Source organism: Pipistrellus kuhlii, unplaced genomic scaffold (assembly GCF_014108245.1).
Source record: "Pipistrellus kuhlii isolate mPipKuh1 unplaced genomic scaffold, mPipKuh1.p scaffold_m20_p_4, whole genome shotgun sequence".
In the NCBI taxonomy this organism is placed as follows: domain Eukaryota; kingdom Metazoa; phylum Chordata; class Mammalia; order Chiroptera; family Vespertilionidae; genus Pipistrellus; species Pipistrellus kuhlii.
This window is the reverse complement of record NW_023425540.1, coordinates 84,543,367-84,561,830: the sequence shown is the minus strand read 5'-3', so window position 1 is coordinate 84,561,830 and position 18,464 is coordinate 84,543,367. Positions and strand designations below refer to the sequence as shown.

Sequence of the window (18,464 nt, the reverse complement as noted above, 5' to 3'; positions counted from 1 at the left end):
TAAGATCAACACGCCCCCAGAGCAAGCCCTCCTTCATACCAGTCCAGCATCATTAGCAGTAAGTCACTGTTGCAATAGCCTAACTACACCAGCTCTGTGCATACGATTGTGAACAGTAACCAAAGGACCACCGAGGGACATCACCACTGGCCGGGAGATGTGCTCAGCCAGTCAGAGTGGGACCCACAGCCTCTCAGTAACGCATCGTGAAACCATCATCTGTGGCTGTGCCTGATGCTCTTCTGAAGCCAGTTGCTTCCTGCCCTCTGCATTGTGGGAGAAGTGAGAGCTATTTCTTTACAAGATGCTTTACAGAGGAAGACTTTTTAACCCAACTGAAATGTAACTTTTAAAGCTTAGCATGAAAACCCCTCACTCCAGATTCCTGGGCTCCACTGAGTGAGTGATGGGTCCAACTCTGTTCTCTACCTTCAGCCACCCAGCAACCAAATGTCCATCAAGGCGGGTGATTAAAGCACAGATGCTTAAAGAACTTCTTCAACAGAATACAAAACAGCAACTGAGAGGAATAGCGTTGAATGCTATATATCTTCCTAGATCAATCTTGAAACCATATGGTTGAGGTAAAGAAAATTCTAAAACTTTAAATACCATTTTGGTACCTAAGAAAGAACTGTATTGGGTCTATGGTTGCACATATTTCAACAACAAATGGACATGGATTTGAATGGCACCACGTTTATTGTAGTGTTTGCCCTCCCATGGAGAGGAAGGGCCCCTGTGCTAGGCCTGGAATAACCTAGCCCCTCAGAAAATGTACAGTCTAATGAGGATTTCTTTGTACAATCTAAGCAAAATTTCTACCTTATCAGTAATGTGTTATTTCTTTTTTTGTTGTTGTTCTTTTTAAAAAATATTTCTTATTGATTTTTTTACAGAGAGGACAGGAGAGAGATAGTTAGAAACATCGATGAGAGAGAAACACCAATCAGCTGCCTCCTGCACACCCCCTACCGGGGATGTGCCTGCAACCAAGGTACATGCCCTTGGCCAGAATCAAACCTGGGACCTTTCAGTCCACAGGCCAATGCTCTATCCACTGATCCAAACCTGTTTCTGCTGTGTTATTCCTTTTAAAACTGTAAAACATGTGATGTATTAACTTTTGTTCTCTGTGGTAAGTACTCTGGTGGAAATTTTATTGGACTTCATACTTTCCCATAGTATTCATTTTCAATATTGAGAGGGGGGGGTCTTGTTATCTGAGTTTGTCTTTAGACAAATCTCTCCTGTCCTCATTAGATTGTACATTCTCTGAGGGGCAAGGTTATGCCAGGCCTAGCACAGGGTCCATTGGATGGGAGAGGTGATTTTTGGAGGATGGAAAGATACAGTCCCCTTAATCCTTTTCTCAACAACTGCCTTCAGTGCTTTCTCGAGGCCTCAGTGCTCACCTTGCCTTGGACAGGGGCCACTCTCCCGGCATGCTTAGAGCACTGTGACGATGAGGAAGTGTGGTCAGGGGCTTGCCTGTGCTGGATTCCAGCCCCACACACTCAGTGGCACCACCGCACTCCATAAGTGGAAAAGGTTTCATTAAACACCAGGCGGCAGATGATAACCTACCACACCTGACGCATCCCTCCTCTGGGGCTGAAACAAACATCAGCTACGAAATTGCCGCCCTCAAAAGCACGACTCCCGGAGATAGCACGACAGTGTTCACAGCAGTAGGATTTCTTTTAGGAATGGAATTCAGGGTGGTCACTGGAAGGAGATCAGAATATCCTTCTCAAATTCCTTTTCCTGTATATATTTTATTTCAATTGCCTTAAAATTGAGTTGTGTTTCCATCCAAATTATACATTTCTGAATATTCCAGCTGCAGGGCACTTCTTGTAATGAAGAGTGAGAATCATCAGCCCTTCACTTGTCTTTGGGCTGGCAGTAATCCTGCCTCTGTGAGAGGCTCCCATATTTCCTTCGGATTTACCCCTGTTACTTCCTGCTATTTGAACGATTATTTAAAATGCTGAAAGTGGCAATATAGAAACAAGATCATTAAAAAGGGGGAGAGGGTTGAAACAGGTTTGGCTCAGTGGATAGAACGTTGGCCTGTGGACTGAAAAGTCCCAGGTTCGATTCCAGTCGCATATACTACCTTGGTTGCAGGCAAATCCCCAGCAGGGGGTGTGCAAGAGGCAGCTCATCGATGATTTTCTCTCACCGATGTTTCTAACTATCTCTCTCTCTTCCTCTCTGTAAAATATCAATAAAATATATTAAAAAAAATAAAATAAAATAAATAAAAAAGGGAAGAGGGGGGAAAGGAAAATTTCAAAGGGCCATGATTTCTTAATTCAAGAGTTCTTCAGGATTATGTCAAGTTTATCCACCTTAGACACACACACACACACACACACACACACACATACGTGCACATGTGCAAAGGTATATATACCTCCAGCCCCAGCCCAAAGATAATCCCTGTCCTGGAGCAGATTTAAAGTCCTAAAACCTCCCAGAACCATTTTAAAGAGACGCGTTACTCTGCTAATAATAAACCAAACTAGTCTGCTGACCCTCATTGCTGGTGACCAGAAAAGCCTCACTGATCACTCTGACAGTCACTCCCTCATTACTAGGTGCTGGGCACTGTGCTGAGCAGCACTTTTCATGCATCACCTCATTTCATCCTCACAAAACACCTAGAACGTGGTTCTCGATGCATGACCCCCAGACCAGCAGTACCCGCATCACCCAGGCACTTGTTAGAATGACAGTCTTAGGCCAAAACCGTTTTTGGCTTAGTGGATAGGCCTGTGGACTGAAAGGTCCCGGGCTCGATTCCGGTCAGGGGCATGTACCTTGGTTGTGGGCACATCTCCAGTGGGGGGTGTGCAAGAGGCAACTGATCGATGATTCTCTCTCATCGATGTTTCTTTCTATCCCTCTCTCTTCCTCTCTGTAAAAAATCAATAAAATAAAAAAAATAAAAAATAAAAGGAATGACAGTCTTAGGATTCAGCCCAGAGCTTCTAAATGAGAGCCTTGGAGCATGGGACCCAGCAAGCAGAGTTAACAAGTCCTCCTAGTGGTTCTCATGCATAATGAAGTTTAGAACCACTACTTAGAAAGTAAGTGCTATTATCATCACTCTCCAACAAACTGAGGCCCAGAAAAGTAAAATGATTGTCCAAGTCAAATAGAAAGTGGTTGATGCCAAAACTGGTTTGGCTCAGTGGTAGAGTGTCTGTCTGCGGACTGAAAGATCCTAGGTTCAGTTCTGGTCAAGGGCATGTACATTGGTTGTGGGCACATCCCTGATAGGGGGTGTGCAGGAGGCGGCTGGTCGATGTTTCTCTCTCATTGACGTTTCTGGCTCTCTATCTCTCTCCCTTCCTCTCTGTAAAAAATCAATAATACTGAAAGGTCCCGGGTTCGTATATATATATATATAATATTTTTTTTTTTTAAAGAAAGTGGTTGACACATGATTTGAACCCTGACAAATCTGACTCCAGAGTCCTGTCCCTTAATCCCAGTGCCATACTACTCATTACCTGAGGGTTGAACATGGGTTAAATCAGCAAACAGCAGGTAAAAGCATGCAAAACGGATGTACGAGTGTGATGCTTCTAACTCAACAGCCGAGTCCTAATGATGGGCCACAAAGAACAATGATGCTTCTCCTAAACATACTTAACTTAAATGTCCACCAAAGTAGGAGTCGTTATATAAATTATGATACATCCATGTGATGGAATATAATGCAGCTTTAAAAGCGTGTTTGCGAGATTTCCAGTGCCCTATAGAAATATGTAGGACAGAAGAAGGGGAAAAATTCAGCGACATACTCATTCAAGGACTAGGAGCACCACTGTGGGCAGTTTTCCAAATGTTAACATGTTGGTGAGGACGTGGGAAGTGAAGTGATTTCACAAATGGCTGGTGTGAATATAAATTGATATAGTTGCTTTGTAGGACAATCTGGCAGTAGACACTTACATTTTAAAATGCACATACTCTGTGGCCCCCAAATTCTGCTTCTTGGAATCAACACTAGAGAAATACTTGCATATGTGCATAAAGAGACACATAGATGATTAGCTCTGCAGTTTAGTTTCTAATTAAAAAAAATAAAATTAAAAGAACCTAAATTTCTATCATTATGAAGGTTGGATAAATGAATCATGGTATATTCCTATTGAAGAATACAATAAGTAAATTACAAAGGATGTAAGCTTTCATATGTGTATGTTTATAAGTATATATCTACATACACACATATCTATATATTCATACATATGTATGTACACACATGTATCTACATATATGCACATACATATTTGAAATGTATCTATAAATAGAGAATTGATGGATGGATAGACAGATCTCAAGTGTAAGTTTTCATGGAATATTGTTAAGTAAAAAAGTTAAGTTTCAGGAAACAATATACAAAGTTACTTAAAAACAAAAGGAGAGGAGAAGAGATGAAAAGGGGAGAGAAGTGCAGAATCAAACAAAATAATCCCGTGAGCACTATACAACACTCCTGATTTTCAGCTCACATTTTCAGCAGTGAGTACGTGTTGCTCTTCAACAAACAAACAACAGCAACAAACACACAACTCTGACCCCAAGCAAAGAGAGACAAAGCAAAGTGTCGCCTCTTACTGGTGCAGGGTGTGCAGCGGGGCCTCTGGCTTCTCCGTCTGCCCATAGCAGCTGGCCTTGGCCTCAGGGATGTAGGAAAAACTCTCCAACATGGAAGACGCAGCCGTGGTCAGGATGCCTAGGCCGTCCCTTACTCTTGCCTGCAGGCTGTAGTCCCAGTCATCATAGGAAACGGAGATGAGTCCTGAGGGAAATTCTTTGGGGATGAGTTCTGTGTTCCCCGAGACCAAGCTGGGGACAATCCAGAAGAAATCATACCCGGTGAGGCCCAGGGAGCGGGCCTCGCTTAGAATGAGGACAGCCTCGTCTTTGGAGCAGTAGAGCAAGATGACAGAAGAGTGGATCTTCTTTAGCTGGACTTGGGTCTTGGCATCCTCAAAGGAGGTGTCCAGGGTGATCACGTTCTGCATGTCCCAGCCCACGAAGCTGTTGTCCACTGTGGTCTTGATGAAGCTGATGAAGTCCCTGTAGCCAGGGTAGATGGTGGTCACCAGGGAGAAGACGTGCCAGTCGTAATCCTGCATGATCTTCATCATGACCGTGGCTTGTTGCTGGATGGACGCTCCAAATTGGAAGAAGGTAGACGTCGGATCCTGGCAACAGGTAAAAAAAGAAAAGCAAGATGAGGCAGAAGGCAGCTTATGCAGCACCATCTGTCTTTATAGGCTAACAGAAGCTCCTTCCTAGAAGTGAGGGGAAGTAAGTCACGTATCTATTCATTCTCAAACATTCCTGAGCACCTAGGGTATGCCCCACCCTGGACGAGATACTGAAAATACAAAGATGAGAGAAGTCCTGAAGTTGGAGCCCACGCCCTGATACAGTGAGAAACTTCTGTTACTCTTGTCATCTCACCACCTATGCTCCTCATTTTCCTCTAGTTCATCCCATCCACCGTGCCCCTTTGAATCCATGTGCTTCCAACAGAACGGACTCTCTGGCCCCCAGGCTCACAGCTGAGAAATGAAGCCATCAGAGACAAAACAACATCAGTAAATAGAGATGAATTCCTCAAGACACTTAGACCACTTGGAGCTGGCCATGCCTGCTTTACTCTAGACCTGTTTGTTTATAAGCCAGCAAGTCCCCATATTCACTTGAGCCAATTGTAGTGGAATTTCTGTCCATTGAAATCTAGACTCCTGTGCAATATAGAGGATAATAAGTGCTGGGTAGACATCTATCTGTCAATCAACAAATACTGAGTGAGCACCTAACTGTGCAATAACAGCTTAGAGACATGATACACACGGCAGACACAGACATTGCCTCTGTCTTCATAGATCTGCTGGGAATTTGAGAAAGAGCAACTTCCATAAACCGGGGGGCTGAGAGAGGCATGAGAGAATGTTGAAGGAGAATCCAGGCGTGGAAAAGAGGAAACGGATGAATATTAGAGTCAGAGGAGCCCTGAGAATACATCTTGACTATGCCAGGAACTACAGATAAATGCATTATGGTTTGTGAAATAGAGGGGATGAGATGATGTTGGAGAGCTTGGCAGGAACACCATCGCATATGGCCTCGGGGGTTATGTTCAGAGGCTTACACTTTATTCCAAACATGAGGTGGAGCTGCTGGCTGCTCTTATTCTGGAAAGTGGGGTGGTAACTTGTGTTGGGTTGAGTGGCTTCTAATAGTCCTAACACCTCCCCAAGTCTATGGTCTAATCACGAGAACAAGTTTCCATTTGAAAAAGGCAGCTGATATATTCAGTTGAACAACTTAGAAATTACCTTCTAACTCCTTAAATCATCAAAGCTGCATGAGGATCCTCAGAAGTTGGGATATTGTTAGCAGTGGGAAAATAGGCTCAAAATGGTCGTAGCTAGTGAGTATCCACACTCAGGCTCTGATTCCATGTCCAGCACCCTTTCCAACACAAACCACAGTCTTCTTGGGATCCCTGAAGACCATCTTAACCCCGGGTGCAAAAATGCCAGTGAAGCAAGGTATGCCTCTGTGTTACAACAAATCAGGATTTGACCAATGCTGAGACTTATTTTTTCCTGAGAACTAAAATAATTCTCTAAAGATCCTCACTGTACCGCAGCCATGCATGTTTTCTTTTGCATTCTGTATGTACCACGTGCACTTTCCACAAACTTGGAAGTATGAATATGGGGACTCCAGTGTGTGTGTGTGTGTGTGTGTGTTAACAGTGAACAACTCCATTCATATCTTTCAGAAAAATACTTTGTAGCTGTATATCTTAATTCTGAACGAGTCTGCATAATTTTTGCTGTAGGTTCGCACTGAACAGAGTTTTATCTGCATGGGCCAAAAGCTATAGTTCTTCGAAATTATAATCCCCTTTTCCAAAATGCAGAGGGTTGGGGGGATAAATTTGAGTGCAGTGTAGCCTGAAGAAAGAGAGAAATAAAAACAGGAATAAATGCCTTCTGCGCCCCTGCCAACGTTACGGTTCTATGAATTTTACCTAACTAAGTCAATTAAGATGGGAAACAGGTTTAAAGACTTTGGGTCATTATCTTTTTCCTTACAGAAGCTTTTGGAGAATTCCAACATTCTTAGATTGATGAATCATTTTAAATCATCCTCAACAGAACTGTGGACTACTCAAGGGCAGAGATTCTGCTGTCCTCATCTCTCTGTCCCCAGAACCTGGCAGAAGGCTTGGCACATGACACATCAGCTAATGGATGGTGAGGAAATGCATGAGTGGATGGATGTGTGCGGATGAAGCCTAAGGAGACTGTCCTTGGTTTAAACATAAAGTGAAAGGGAAGAACTCAGTATCTGAGGTTGTGTTCTGTATGGCTCTTGAATGTCATGTCCCAAAACTAAAACCTTTCAACATCATCACCCTACTATCATGAGGAACCCCTTCTCCATCAAACACCCAAAATACAGTTAATGTGTCTTTTATTTATAGTGAGATGTAGGAGCCCTATAAGCGCCAACATGTATCCATAGAACCTCAATTAAATACCCAAAAAAGGCAACAACATAACGAACCCACCCACAGGAGAGAGCACAGAAGTGAAGTCAGAAGGCAGTTATATTCATCAACCTTATGTGCTGTCATGTGCCTCTTGAAGGGGACTGAAAAGTTCCAAACTTAATTACAGAAGAAATGTAATAAGGAGCGAAGATGCCTCTGAGGAAGCCAGTCACCAGTTACAGTATGACCGCTAAAGGCAATAGGACCAGTGTCTTCTTGCACTGAGCACACAAGGAACTCAGAACGTTCTCAGGAGGACACATGCTAAGGGCACAGCTAAAACCTAATTTTAAAAAAGTCTCAGAGACAACCTCACATACACAAACTTCCTTGGAATAATTGGTATTGGTGGAGGTGAAAGTCAAACATGTCCCATGTAGGAGTTGATGGGATGTGGGATGCTCCGACCCCCTTGCTCCATGTTCTATGAGCTGGATATGCCCAGTGTGACCAGGAGCAGCTTTGTGCACAAGGCAGAATTCTATACAAATGCAGTTTTATCTGGTTCTCCACATAGAGAGGAGGGCGTGGCTGCATTGGGAACTTTATAAAGGAGAAAGATAAATTATAAGGACAGCAGTTCGTTGGCCAAGAGTTTGGCACAGGCCTTCTGGGAAGAGTATGTGCAAACTCATTGCCTTGTGCATCCCCACCCTCCTGTCTTTCAATACTTTAATCCAAGTTCAATCTCTCCTATTACTCTCTTGTGATCATCACTAAGATCTTCTCTCTGGAGGAACAGCAGTGTAACTTCTGAGGTCAGACCACCCAGGTACCAATGTTAATTGTGTGTCCTTGGGAAAACGCACTTAACCTTTCCAAGCCTCAGTTTGCACATCTGTACAATGGGTATGGCAATGGTAATAATTACACCAGCTAACATGACTGAAGTGCTTACTATATATGACAGTCATGTGGCTAACAACACTTTTTTTGGTGATGTTATCCTTAATTCTATCCCCAACCAACTTTCTAAACTGGTCTTATCCCTATTTTAGAAATGAAGAAATAGATTCAGAGTAGAGTGACTTCTCCATGGTTACATAGGCAGTGAATCAGGTTTACCTGCCTTCAAAATTCCAAGCTTTTCACCCCTGCACCATGCTGTTGGCAATGATAGTATTTCCTCATTGAGTTGTATAGAAGCTTCCAGTACAGTACCCACTACATACCAAATGATCAACAAATGTAAGTCAGTCACTGTTATTTCCCCAAAGGCCAGGAATCTCAGTGTCTCATATCAGGGGCTCATGCTAATTACCTCCACTAAGAAGGTAATTCACACTCTGAACTTGAGAATCTCAATAACTCACCCTATTCATGGCTGCCTGCTGCTTTAACCAATATATTTCTCTACTCTATAGCCACTCACCTATGGCCTCCCTACACTTGTCACATTAACTTTAGACTCTCTAGCCTCCCCCTGCATGCTCACCAGTCAAACCCTATAGTTGAAATAGCATGGGATCTGGTCCATCAAACCTCAGTTCAAGTCCTGGCACTGCATTAACTAGCCATGTGACCATGGATTATCACTTAAACTTTCTGCATCTGAGTTTCTTTAAAATGGGAATTGTGAGCACAACCTCATGGGGTTGCTGTGAGGATGGGATGAGCTGGTAGAAGTAACGGGCTCATCTGCCTATGAGGACCCCAACAGCTTGGGGGTTCCTTTCCATGTGCTCTGCCCTCTAGACCACACGGACACCCCAGAAACCTAAGGGGATCCTTATCCTATTTCAGAAACTGGTATCTCCAGATCCACTGGCATGCTGGTCTTACATTCCCTCTGCAAACCAGCCCACACTCTCCCTGAGCCCAAGGAAGCTGTGTGAAGAGGAGAAGGAACTGTCTTTCCTCGCAGTGATGAATAATGTTTTAGAGAGAAACCATCACTTGTGTCCTTCATGGACCTCATGCAGTTACCTTACACCACTCTTATTTCCTCTGACATCTGAAACAAACTTCAAAAGCCATTGTGGACCAAAGGCATTGTAATCCCCTCAGAGAGATGGACTCGAGGGTTATTTGCAAAACATAATTGCACAGCGAGGCACTGAAGAGGCTCACGTTTAGCACTGGATTTTTCTAAGGCAGTTTTATAGACTGGCAGGAGGTGATGGGGGAATTTGGCCATGTTCCCAGGGCCTGGCAGCTGATATGCCAAATGGCCCTTTCTTTCAGGGCCCTGGACATTCTTCCTGCTCCCTGCATGGACAGCAGAGGCTGTCCCTCCCGCACTTAACCTCCTGCCACCGCTCAGCCCGTCCTTTTCGGATTCTGTAGACCAGCCTCTGACCACCTCTGGCACCAGCCTCCTCGGCAGCGTGAAGCTGGGGGAGAAGAACAGATTTCAGACACCCACTTTGGTTCTGAGGCAAAAGCAGTTTTCCCCATGCTCACTGCTCTGCAGAGCACAGAACAAACTGTTTCAAACACAAAGCGAGGGAGGCAGGGAGGTGTGGGATTCTGGGTGTCTGCTCTCAACTCTGTGCGTCAGTCCCACATGAGGTCTCACTGTAATGTTCTAGGATGTTCCAGAGCCTGACTGGGTGCTCAGGGTCAGATCTGACCCTATGGGTATGAAGATCTAATGTTTATTAGAATCTAATGCCAACTTTCATTTCACTTACTCATTCCACAAAGGTAATAAAGGGCACCCATACCCATTATCTCTTTTTTTATTCTAAGTCCCCAAGATATGAGACATTGCGAGTGGTTATAACAATCATGGGTGGCTTTTATCATAAGGACACAGGAGAAGAGGTTAAGTGATTTTCCCATATCTACATAGCTCCAAGCTGACAATAGCTGTTATTGCAAAATGCCATCCAATGTTTTCCTTACACACAATAGTAGCTCTCATTCCTGGCTGCACAGAGAATCACTTGGAAAGGTATTTAAAAGCACCAGCACTTGTGCCCACACCAGTCCAGCTGAAATGAATTTCTGTGACCGGAGTATATGAACTCCAACACTGATTTATTTGTTTTTCTCTGACTCATCTCAGTGGCAGGATGTTATTCAAGTTAGTGTCTTCAAAGCCTGGCACGATGTCTGACACACAGAAAGGGCCCAATAAATATTGGGTGAGGAACTAGAGGAGCAGAAGCCTCATTCCCAGGAAGCATAAGAGAAACAGAGTTAACCCTGCCCCCATTTCTATAACTTATTTTCCTTCTGCCTGCCAGGGTGGGTACCAAGAAAAAGGATCATGATGCAAGTGACCCAGCAAAGATCAAGATAAACTCCTTGGGAATTTTCTTTCTCCTGCTAGAGGATTGCCTTGGTGAGCCATGATTTACTTTCTGCCACTTTTATTGTGTATCCGACTGAGCTTTCAAACATTTTCATTTCATTTTCCAGGGGTGAGATAAAAAGTAAAGGTATCAAACTTGATAAGCTTGAGGATTCAGATGAATAGCATTCTCACATACATATAAGCTAAATCTGTCCTACTGGAGGATTTCTATCCCATCATCACCCATCCTCCTCATCCTTCTCCTCCACCACCATTGTCATAATCATCCCCATCACCACCACCATCATCATCATCTCCACCACCATCATCATCGTCACCCACCATCATCATCACCCATCACCATATCCATCCATCCTCATCATCATTATCCGCCACCACTATCATTATAATCATTCCCCACCACCACCATCATCATCATCACCCTTCTCCTACTCATCAACATCATCACAACCATCATGGTTACAATCACAACTAATAGTAATTGGACATATCCAATATGTAGTGACAATGTAGCTTGCCCAAACTCATATAGCTTGGCCTTGGCAGAGCCAGGATTCAAGACCACACAATAAAAATCTAGAATCTGTAGAATCTGAATGCTTAGTTATTAGAAAAGTGATTTCAGGTATGTGGAACAGGAAACAAGTGTGTGTGTGTGTGTGTGTGTGTGTGTGTGTGTGTGTGTCTGTGTGTGTGTGTCTGTGTGTCTGTGTGTGTGTGTGTGTCTGTGTACTGAATAACCACCACTCAATAAAAGAAAACTCCAGAAATCAGCGCCACCATCCACAAGCACACTATTTCATCCCATTGGACCATTTCATGACTCAGGTGTTAGCCTTCATTTTTTTCCTATCAGAAAAGAAGAGGGAGTCTCTTCCCACACTTACTACTGTAGTTAACCACCACTCAAGCTCAGATTACTTCTTCATCACCCACAGGTTTCTTTCTTTTTCCTTTTTCTATTATACCTGCTTATGTTCAGAATGTCAGCAGTTCTCTGTCTCAGACTATGGAGTCCCTACCCCAGACTCACACACATGCCACATGGCTAACAGAGCTCTTTTTAATGTTCAAACTGCAGCCTTGTGTCCCCCTGCTTAGTTTTCCTCAGAAGCTCCTATAACGTTCAAGATAAAATCAAATCAAATCACACACCAACCCCATGACTATCCAAGTGTTTGGGGTTCAGCATCTATCTCGGTACCTGAGAGAGGTCAGGGACTCCACAAAAATGTAACAAATGGATATAGTGATCTAATGAAGCTAAGTAATGAGTGCTTGGAAGGAAAACCAAAGGAAGCCTTCATGTTTTCCCCTGTCAATCACTTCCCCAAAACACATCAACTCCGTCACCCACAAACACAGAATTCCACTTCAATCAATCTCCACTCATTGGACCTTTTTATGATTTATGTTCTAGCCCCAGTTTGCTTCTCTTGGGAACAAATCCGCTAGCATTCTTCTAAAATAGCCTGGCCCTCTTGGTTCTGCTTTCTCTTCCTCTCTCTTCAAATGATAAGTTTAATCCTAAATCCCTGATGACTGTTGGATTCCTAGCAAGGGTAGCTATCCAAGGTGGCTGGAATGATCTGATTCAGAAACCAGGAGAGCAACACCAGTCAGCCCGGAGTCTATTCACTAGTCTCTTGGAACAGAGTGGAAGGGATGGTTATTAAGTAAGGTCATTTTTAAGAAGAGTTCTACAATTTGGGGATCAAGGAAGGGAGCCTTTATCCACCTCCAAGCCTGGGCTCCCAACACAGCACCTATTGGCCACATATGACTATTTAAATGTAAATTTAAGTAGTACATTTCTCAATCACACTAGCCACATTTCAAGAGTGCAATAGTCTTTACACTTTAAAGCCAATGCTCTCCTAGCCCTGCCAGCCTCATCCCTAAAGATGCCAATTCAGTTGGTCTGGGACAGGGTCCAGGACTTTTTTATTCCCTCAGTGAGTGTAATGTGCAGCCAGGGTTGAAAACACTAATCTAAGCCTTCAGTATCCGGCCCTGAAGCTGTGCATCAACTCAGTTGGGGAACTTTTTATGCTTACAGATTTCTGGGCTCCACCCCGTCCCCCACTGCATCAGAATCTCCATTAAGGAGCCCTAAAATATGTACTAATATTTTCCCCAGAATAGGCTGATGGACAGCAAGACATGGTACGGCTAGTCCACCTTCCTTATTTTCTAAGTGAGGAAACTGACACCCCAGAATCTTGGATGGCTTGTTTCAAATCAGTGGTACAGTGTGAACAGACATAGGGCTTCTCACCTCCTAATTTGGTTCTCTTTGCTGTGTCATGAAGTCATCAGATATTAAATGTTTTATACAAGGAATGGGTTTGTATAATAGAAGGAACATGGGCTTTGCTGACAGCCTGCCTGAGACCTGCTTCTGAGCACAAGTGAGTTATTTAACTTATGCCTCTGTTTCTCCATCTGAAAAACTGGAATAATACTAAGAATCACAGCTTAACAGGTCGCTGTGCATATTTTCAGAGGTGATGTACATAAGCACTTGGGACATAGGAGCTGCTTGTTCAGGTTGAGTTATGTTAATAGGGATGATGATGGTAGCCTTGACTATCAAGTGCCAAGTACCACATCCATCATGGACTTCTTAGTGTCCCACTTCCTACTTACTCGTACACTTCTGAATCTCCAGCACCTATCTTTACCTCCCATTCCGCAGCCCTGACTTGTGCGTGGTCGCCTAGTTGCTGAGATACATGCATCTTGCCTGCCCCTCACACTAGAATTCTACAGGGCAGGGCACCAGGCCCTTCTGAGTCCTCAAAACCGTACACAGCACCAAGCCACTGCCTCAGGAATGAAAGTAGGAGTAGCATTCTGAGTCTGCAAGGCTGCCAATGGGCAGAAAGGGAAACTAGTACATTATGTATTCGAATGAACCTGCCAGTTGTGCTTCTCTAGAAAGAAACATTCATATACTGATTGCCTTTCTTAATATATATATATATATATATATATATATATATATATATATATATATATATTTGATTTCAGAGAGGAAGGGAGAAGGAAAGAGAGAAACATCGATGAAAGAAATATCAACACATTGGGGATTGAGCCTACAACCTGGGCATGTGCCCTCACCAGGAGTTGAACTGTGACTTCCTGGTCAACCACTGAGCCACCTGGCCAGGCTACTGATTGCCATTCCTTCATTCAAGGAACTTAACAAACTCTGGTTATGTGCCAGGCATTCTTCAGGGGAAGTGAATCTAGAGAAGAAGGCTACCATAGCAAAGGTCCCTGCTTTTATGAAGGTTCCACTCTTGGGGGATTAGATCACATGTGTCAAACACAAGGTCCGCGGGCCAAATCCATCCCGCCAGGCCTTGCAATGTGGCCCGCACCGCGCTGTCATCACTGCACTCCACTGCGTTTCCATCACAATGACAGTTTATGACTGTTCAGTAAACCATTCGGCCCGCGATTTAGGCTGGATTTTAGATTTTGGCCCCTTCTCTGATTGAGTTCGACACCCCTAGATTAGATAGACAAGGAAGAAGGAAATCAATACATAGACTAGTTTCCAGGGAAGCAGGTGAGCAATGGTTCAGGAGTGGCGTGGAAAGCTCAGGAGCTCCGCTTTAGATCACTCTGTCAGCCACATTGGCACTTCTCAAAAGGATGCCAAGGAAAAGCCAGCCAAGAAAAGCTGAGGGTGGGGCATGCGGGTAAGGAGAGCCATCCAAGCAGGAAGAACAGAGTATGCAAAGGTAGGAAAGGGTTTAGCAAGTTCAGGGAACAAAAGGAAGGCCAAAACAGGAGTCATATAAAGAAGTGGTGGGAGATGAGTTAGGACAGTAAATAGAGGCTATATCACACAGCAAGTGTCCAGTAGATCTGGAAATGGTTCTGGATTTAATTCCTAGGTCAATCTCATTCCAAACAACTCCTCTGTTAAATGCACGATTAGTGTCTCCCAGCAGGGGAGCAGGAACATGGAACTTGGAGCATGTTGGGTTTTCATGTGAGCCAGCCCTGTTCTTCCCTTTGGAATCTGATCTGTGCCCAGAGGGCAGCCTTCATTGAAGATACTGTAAAGCATGTAACTGTCGGCTGTACCAGTTAGTCAACTGGCACCCTAACCTCTAATGGAAAGGCTGGAACTCCCACTTCTACCTGGGCTTTCCAGACTTTCTCTCAGTTTAACATCCAGAGCTAAGCTCTCCCTCCAACGAGTCATACAATGCCGGAGAAGAGAATGCGCAAATGTATGAAGAGATGTATTTCTTGGCTGCACCAAGAACAGCCCAACATCCTCTGCATCCATCAGAACTGCTGATGAGTGTGCTCTTGGCCCCAACCCGGCTTTCTGGATCGTTAGCAGGGCTGGCCAAGAAGGGACACCTGCTGAGATGGAGGCTCTTATTTCTATACAAGGACAGAGCAAAGGCGGGAGCTGGCTTCATCCAAGTGCTCTGTCAAACCACAGGTGAGCAGCTAATTCAAGGCTTCCAAACAGATCACCCAAGGCTACACAGGAGCATCATTTATTGTTGCTGCTGCTGTAGTTATGTTTTATTTTGTGTGTGTGCGTGTGTGTGTTTGGTCAGTTCCAACTGTAACTGAGCCATTGGCCTTGCTCTGTGCCCCTGAAGCCATTTTTTTCCGAAGCGTGAACCTCCCTGAGCCAGATCATAGGCATTTGTTATTCTGACCACGGATCATCCTTTCTTCCTCTACTGATAATAGTGAATTTCCACTGGGGGCCATCCTTCCTCCTCTCTCAGTCAAGCCAATTGGCTCATCCAATCCCCACAATGTCAGCAATTAGTTCAAGGGTAGAACATGTCCTAACCTGGCCCATTCAGACTGACTCCCAGGATTTGTGGAGAAAGCAACTAGGAAAAGACCATTTCTCTCATTGTTAGACTTGAGTTTCTGGCAGCCATGCTGCACCACTATATTCCATCCTGAGAAGGCAACCATCAAAGCCAAAGGCAAAGCTAAAGGTGGAGAGTTATCAAGTTCTAACGCCATGTTGAACACCTTGTTCAAGCCACACCTGAAGCCAAGTACCCATGCTGTCATTGCATGTCCCAATTAATCATCTCTTATTGGTTGAGCCTATTTGAATTAGCTTTTCTGTCACTGGCAACCAAAGATTCCTGGTGCCACTGAGGCTAGAAAAAACAAAAACAAAAAGAAAAAAATGTAATTTCTTTCTCACTCACCTTCCAAACTTAGATAAAAATAATTTAAACAATAGCCTGCTTTGGCTTAGTGGATTGAGTGTCAGCCTTTGGACCGAAGTGTCCCAGGTTCGATTCTGGTCAAGAGCATGCACCTTGGTTGTGAGCACATCCCCAGTGAGAGGTGTGCAGGAGGCAGCTGACAAGTGTTTCTTTCTCATCAATGTTTCTAACTCTCTATTCCTCTCCCTTCTTCTCTGTAAAAAATCAATAAAATTAAATTAAAAAAGAATTCAAACTACATTCGTATTCATGCTTTCTCTCCTTGGAGCAGCTACCTCTCTCCACATATCTCCCTCTTCCTGCATGTGCTCTTAATCCTTCTTTTACTGTTGACTTTTTCTTCAACATGCCGCTATGATTGGTTTCTTCTCACAGCCTGACAGTCACAGCCACCATGTCCCAGATGAAAGACATGACAGTTGCCACCAGTAATAATCATTTGTCATTAAACTGTTGCAGGGAGGAGAAAAAGCAAACTGGTTGTGTTTGTTACGTCTCCATCTCTGGCTGTCACACTCGGGGAGGCTGCTTTGGAACTGCAGGAGACAGCTTTATTTTCAGAAAAAGGAGAGTCTCTGACATTCCCATAACACCTGCTGGGGGCAGGCCCTAGTGGTAAACATCCGAGTACAAATGTCCTCTTCAAAACACCCCATTTCTCTAAGAAATGTCTACCAGCAGCTCTGAGAGCTGAGCCTGTGAGAAAACTGCTTCTCCCTTTGGGAGTCTGTATGTTCATGTTCTTAAAGGCCCAGAGGTCGGTGCCAAATAGACAGAGGGTTCAAGCCTTGGCTCTTACTCTTACTAATGTCAGGACCTTGGGCGCCATCCTTAAGATCTTGGAGACACCACTTTCTCATTTTAAATAGAGGGGACATTAGTCCCTACTCTCAGGAGGCTGGTGGCACTGTGATAATGCATAGATTGCTCTCAGCACACACCAAGAGCTCGACTCATGGGAGCTGCGATTAGGCTGTCGTCACCGTGAAAGAACCACAATGAAACCCGAAAAGGACAGCATCAAAGCAAACAGAGGAAGTGCCTGTGCCATGTCCCAATGGCAACCTGACACCAGGGTCCAGAGCAGCTTGTACTGTGTTCTGGGCACGAGCCGAGGACCAATAGGTAGACAACTCGACTCAGTATTAAAACTCAACCCCTTCATATGTATAGTTTCAGTTCTGCAAAATGAAAAGAGTTCTGAATATGAATAATGGTCTTGGTTGCACAGCAATATGAAGTACTTAATATCACTGAACTGTACACCAAACAGCCAAGATGGTAATGTTTATGCTACATATATTTTCCCATAATAAAAAATGTTTTAAGGGAGGAAATAATATTCAACCCCTTCAGGGCTGAGCAAACCAGAACTGCTCCCCAGCCAAGCAAAGAGCTTCAAGTGCGTGCAGTCCTCACACTGCCTTCCCAATGAAGCATTGCTGTTCCCCTGTTACAGTTGAGGAAGTTGGGGCTTCTGGGGATGTGCTTCGTTGCTTTAATAAACACAGGGGGCCCTGGGGCCTCGTCCACTGCAGGGACCACTGGGGGGATGCAGGCTGTTGGCACGTATGTGCTGGTCCAGGGTCCAAGCTGGAGAGCTCAGGGGAATGGCCACAGTCCCGGGCAGCATTGGGCAGAGCAGAGGTTCAGACCCAGGTTCTGATCCCACAGCAGCCTTCACCATGATGCCCTGGGGGGGGGGGGGGCTCTTTCTCCAGGGAGGAGTGGGGAGTGACACAGACAGTGTCTGCTGTCCGCAATCCTCACCTGTGAGTTTCCATCGGGCCTCCCCTCTGGGGCTGCAACAGCCACACCTCACAGCCTGTGGGCACTGTCTTATCCAACAAAGTGTTTGGAGAGGCTGAGTCAGAAGGCACTGCACTGCTCTGGGGTGAGCCACACCACTCCTGGGGGGAAAGCTGGAGGCCCCGAGGAACCATCAATTTTGGGGGGGGGGGGTAAACCATCATTCAGAAGGTGCCCACGCCTATCTGCCCAGTGAGAAATGATTCCCCCGGGAGCAAAGCCTCCCTTTCTCCTGCGTGCGGCCCTGCAGCTTTCACACTCGAGGGAGTGGCTGCGTCTTTCCCAGCCTCCATGTTTTCATCTCTGACATGGCCCCAGGGGGGACTGGTTACTTGGAGGGGCGGTGGGCATCAGTGACACAGAGATACACAAAGTGGAGGGCCAACGTGCAAGCTCTTTGGGTACAAACAAACACGCTGCTTCCTCTCACCCCTCCTCCCCATCCACTCCCACGGTGCTCCCAGAACACGCTGTCCAGGCCTCTCCTGTGGATCTCATCACCAGGTATTTTAAGTGCCTTTTTAAATATCTGTCTCCATGTGACTAGATTAATGCT

At 44.8% G+C, this 18,464-nt stretch overlaps 1 protein-coding gene across 1 annotated transcript in view; it reads right to left on the bottom strand.

The window, feature by feature from the left end:
- GRIN2A (glutamate ionotropic receptor NMDA type subunit 2A) overlaps positions 1-18,464 on the bottom strand; it is a 356,036-nt gene that overhangs the window by 151,640 nt on the left and 185,932 nt on the right. The window contains exon 4 of the mRNA XM_036410378.2: positions 4,639-5,231. Within this exon, the coding sequence (XP_036266271.1) occupies positions 4,639-5,231 (593 nt within the window). The remainder of the gene's footprint in view (positions 1-4,638; positions 5,232-18,464) is intronic.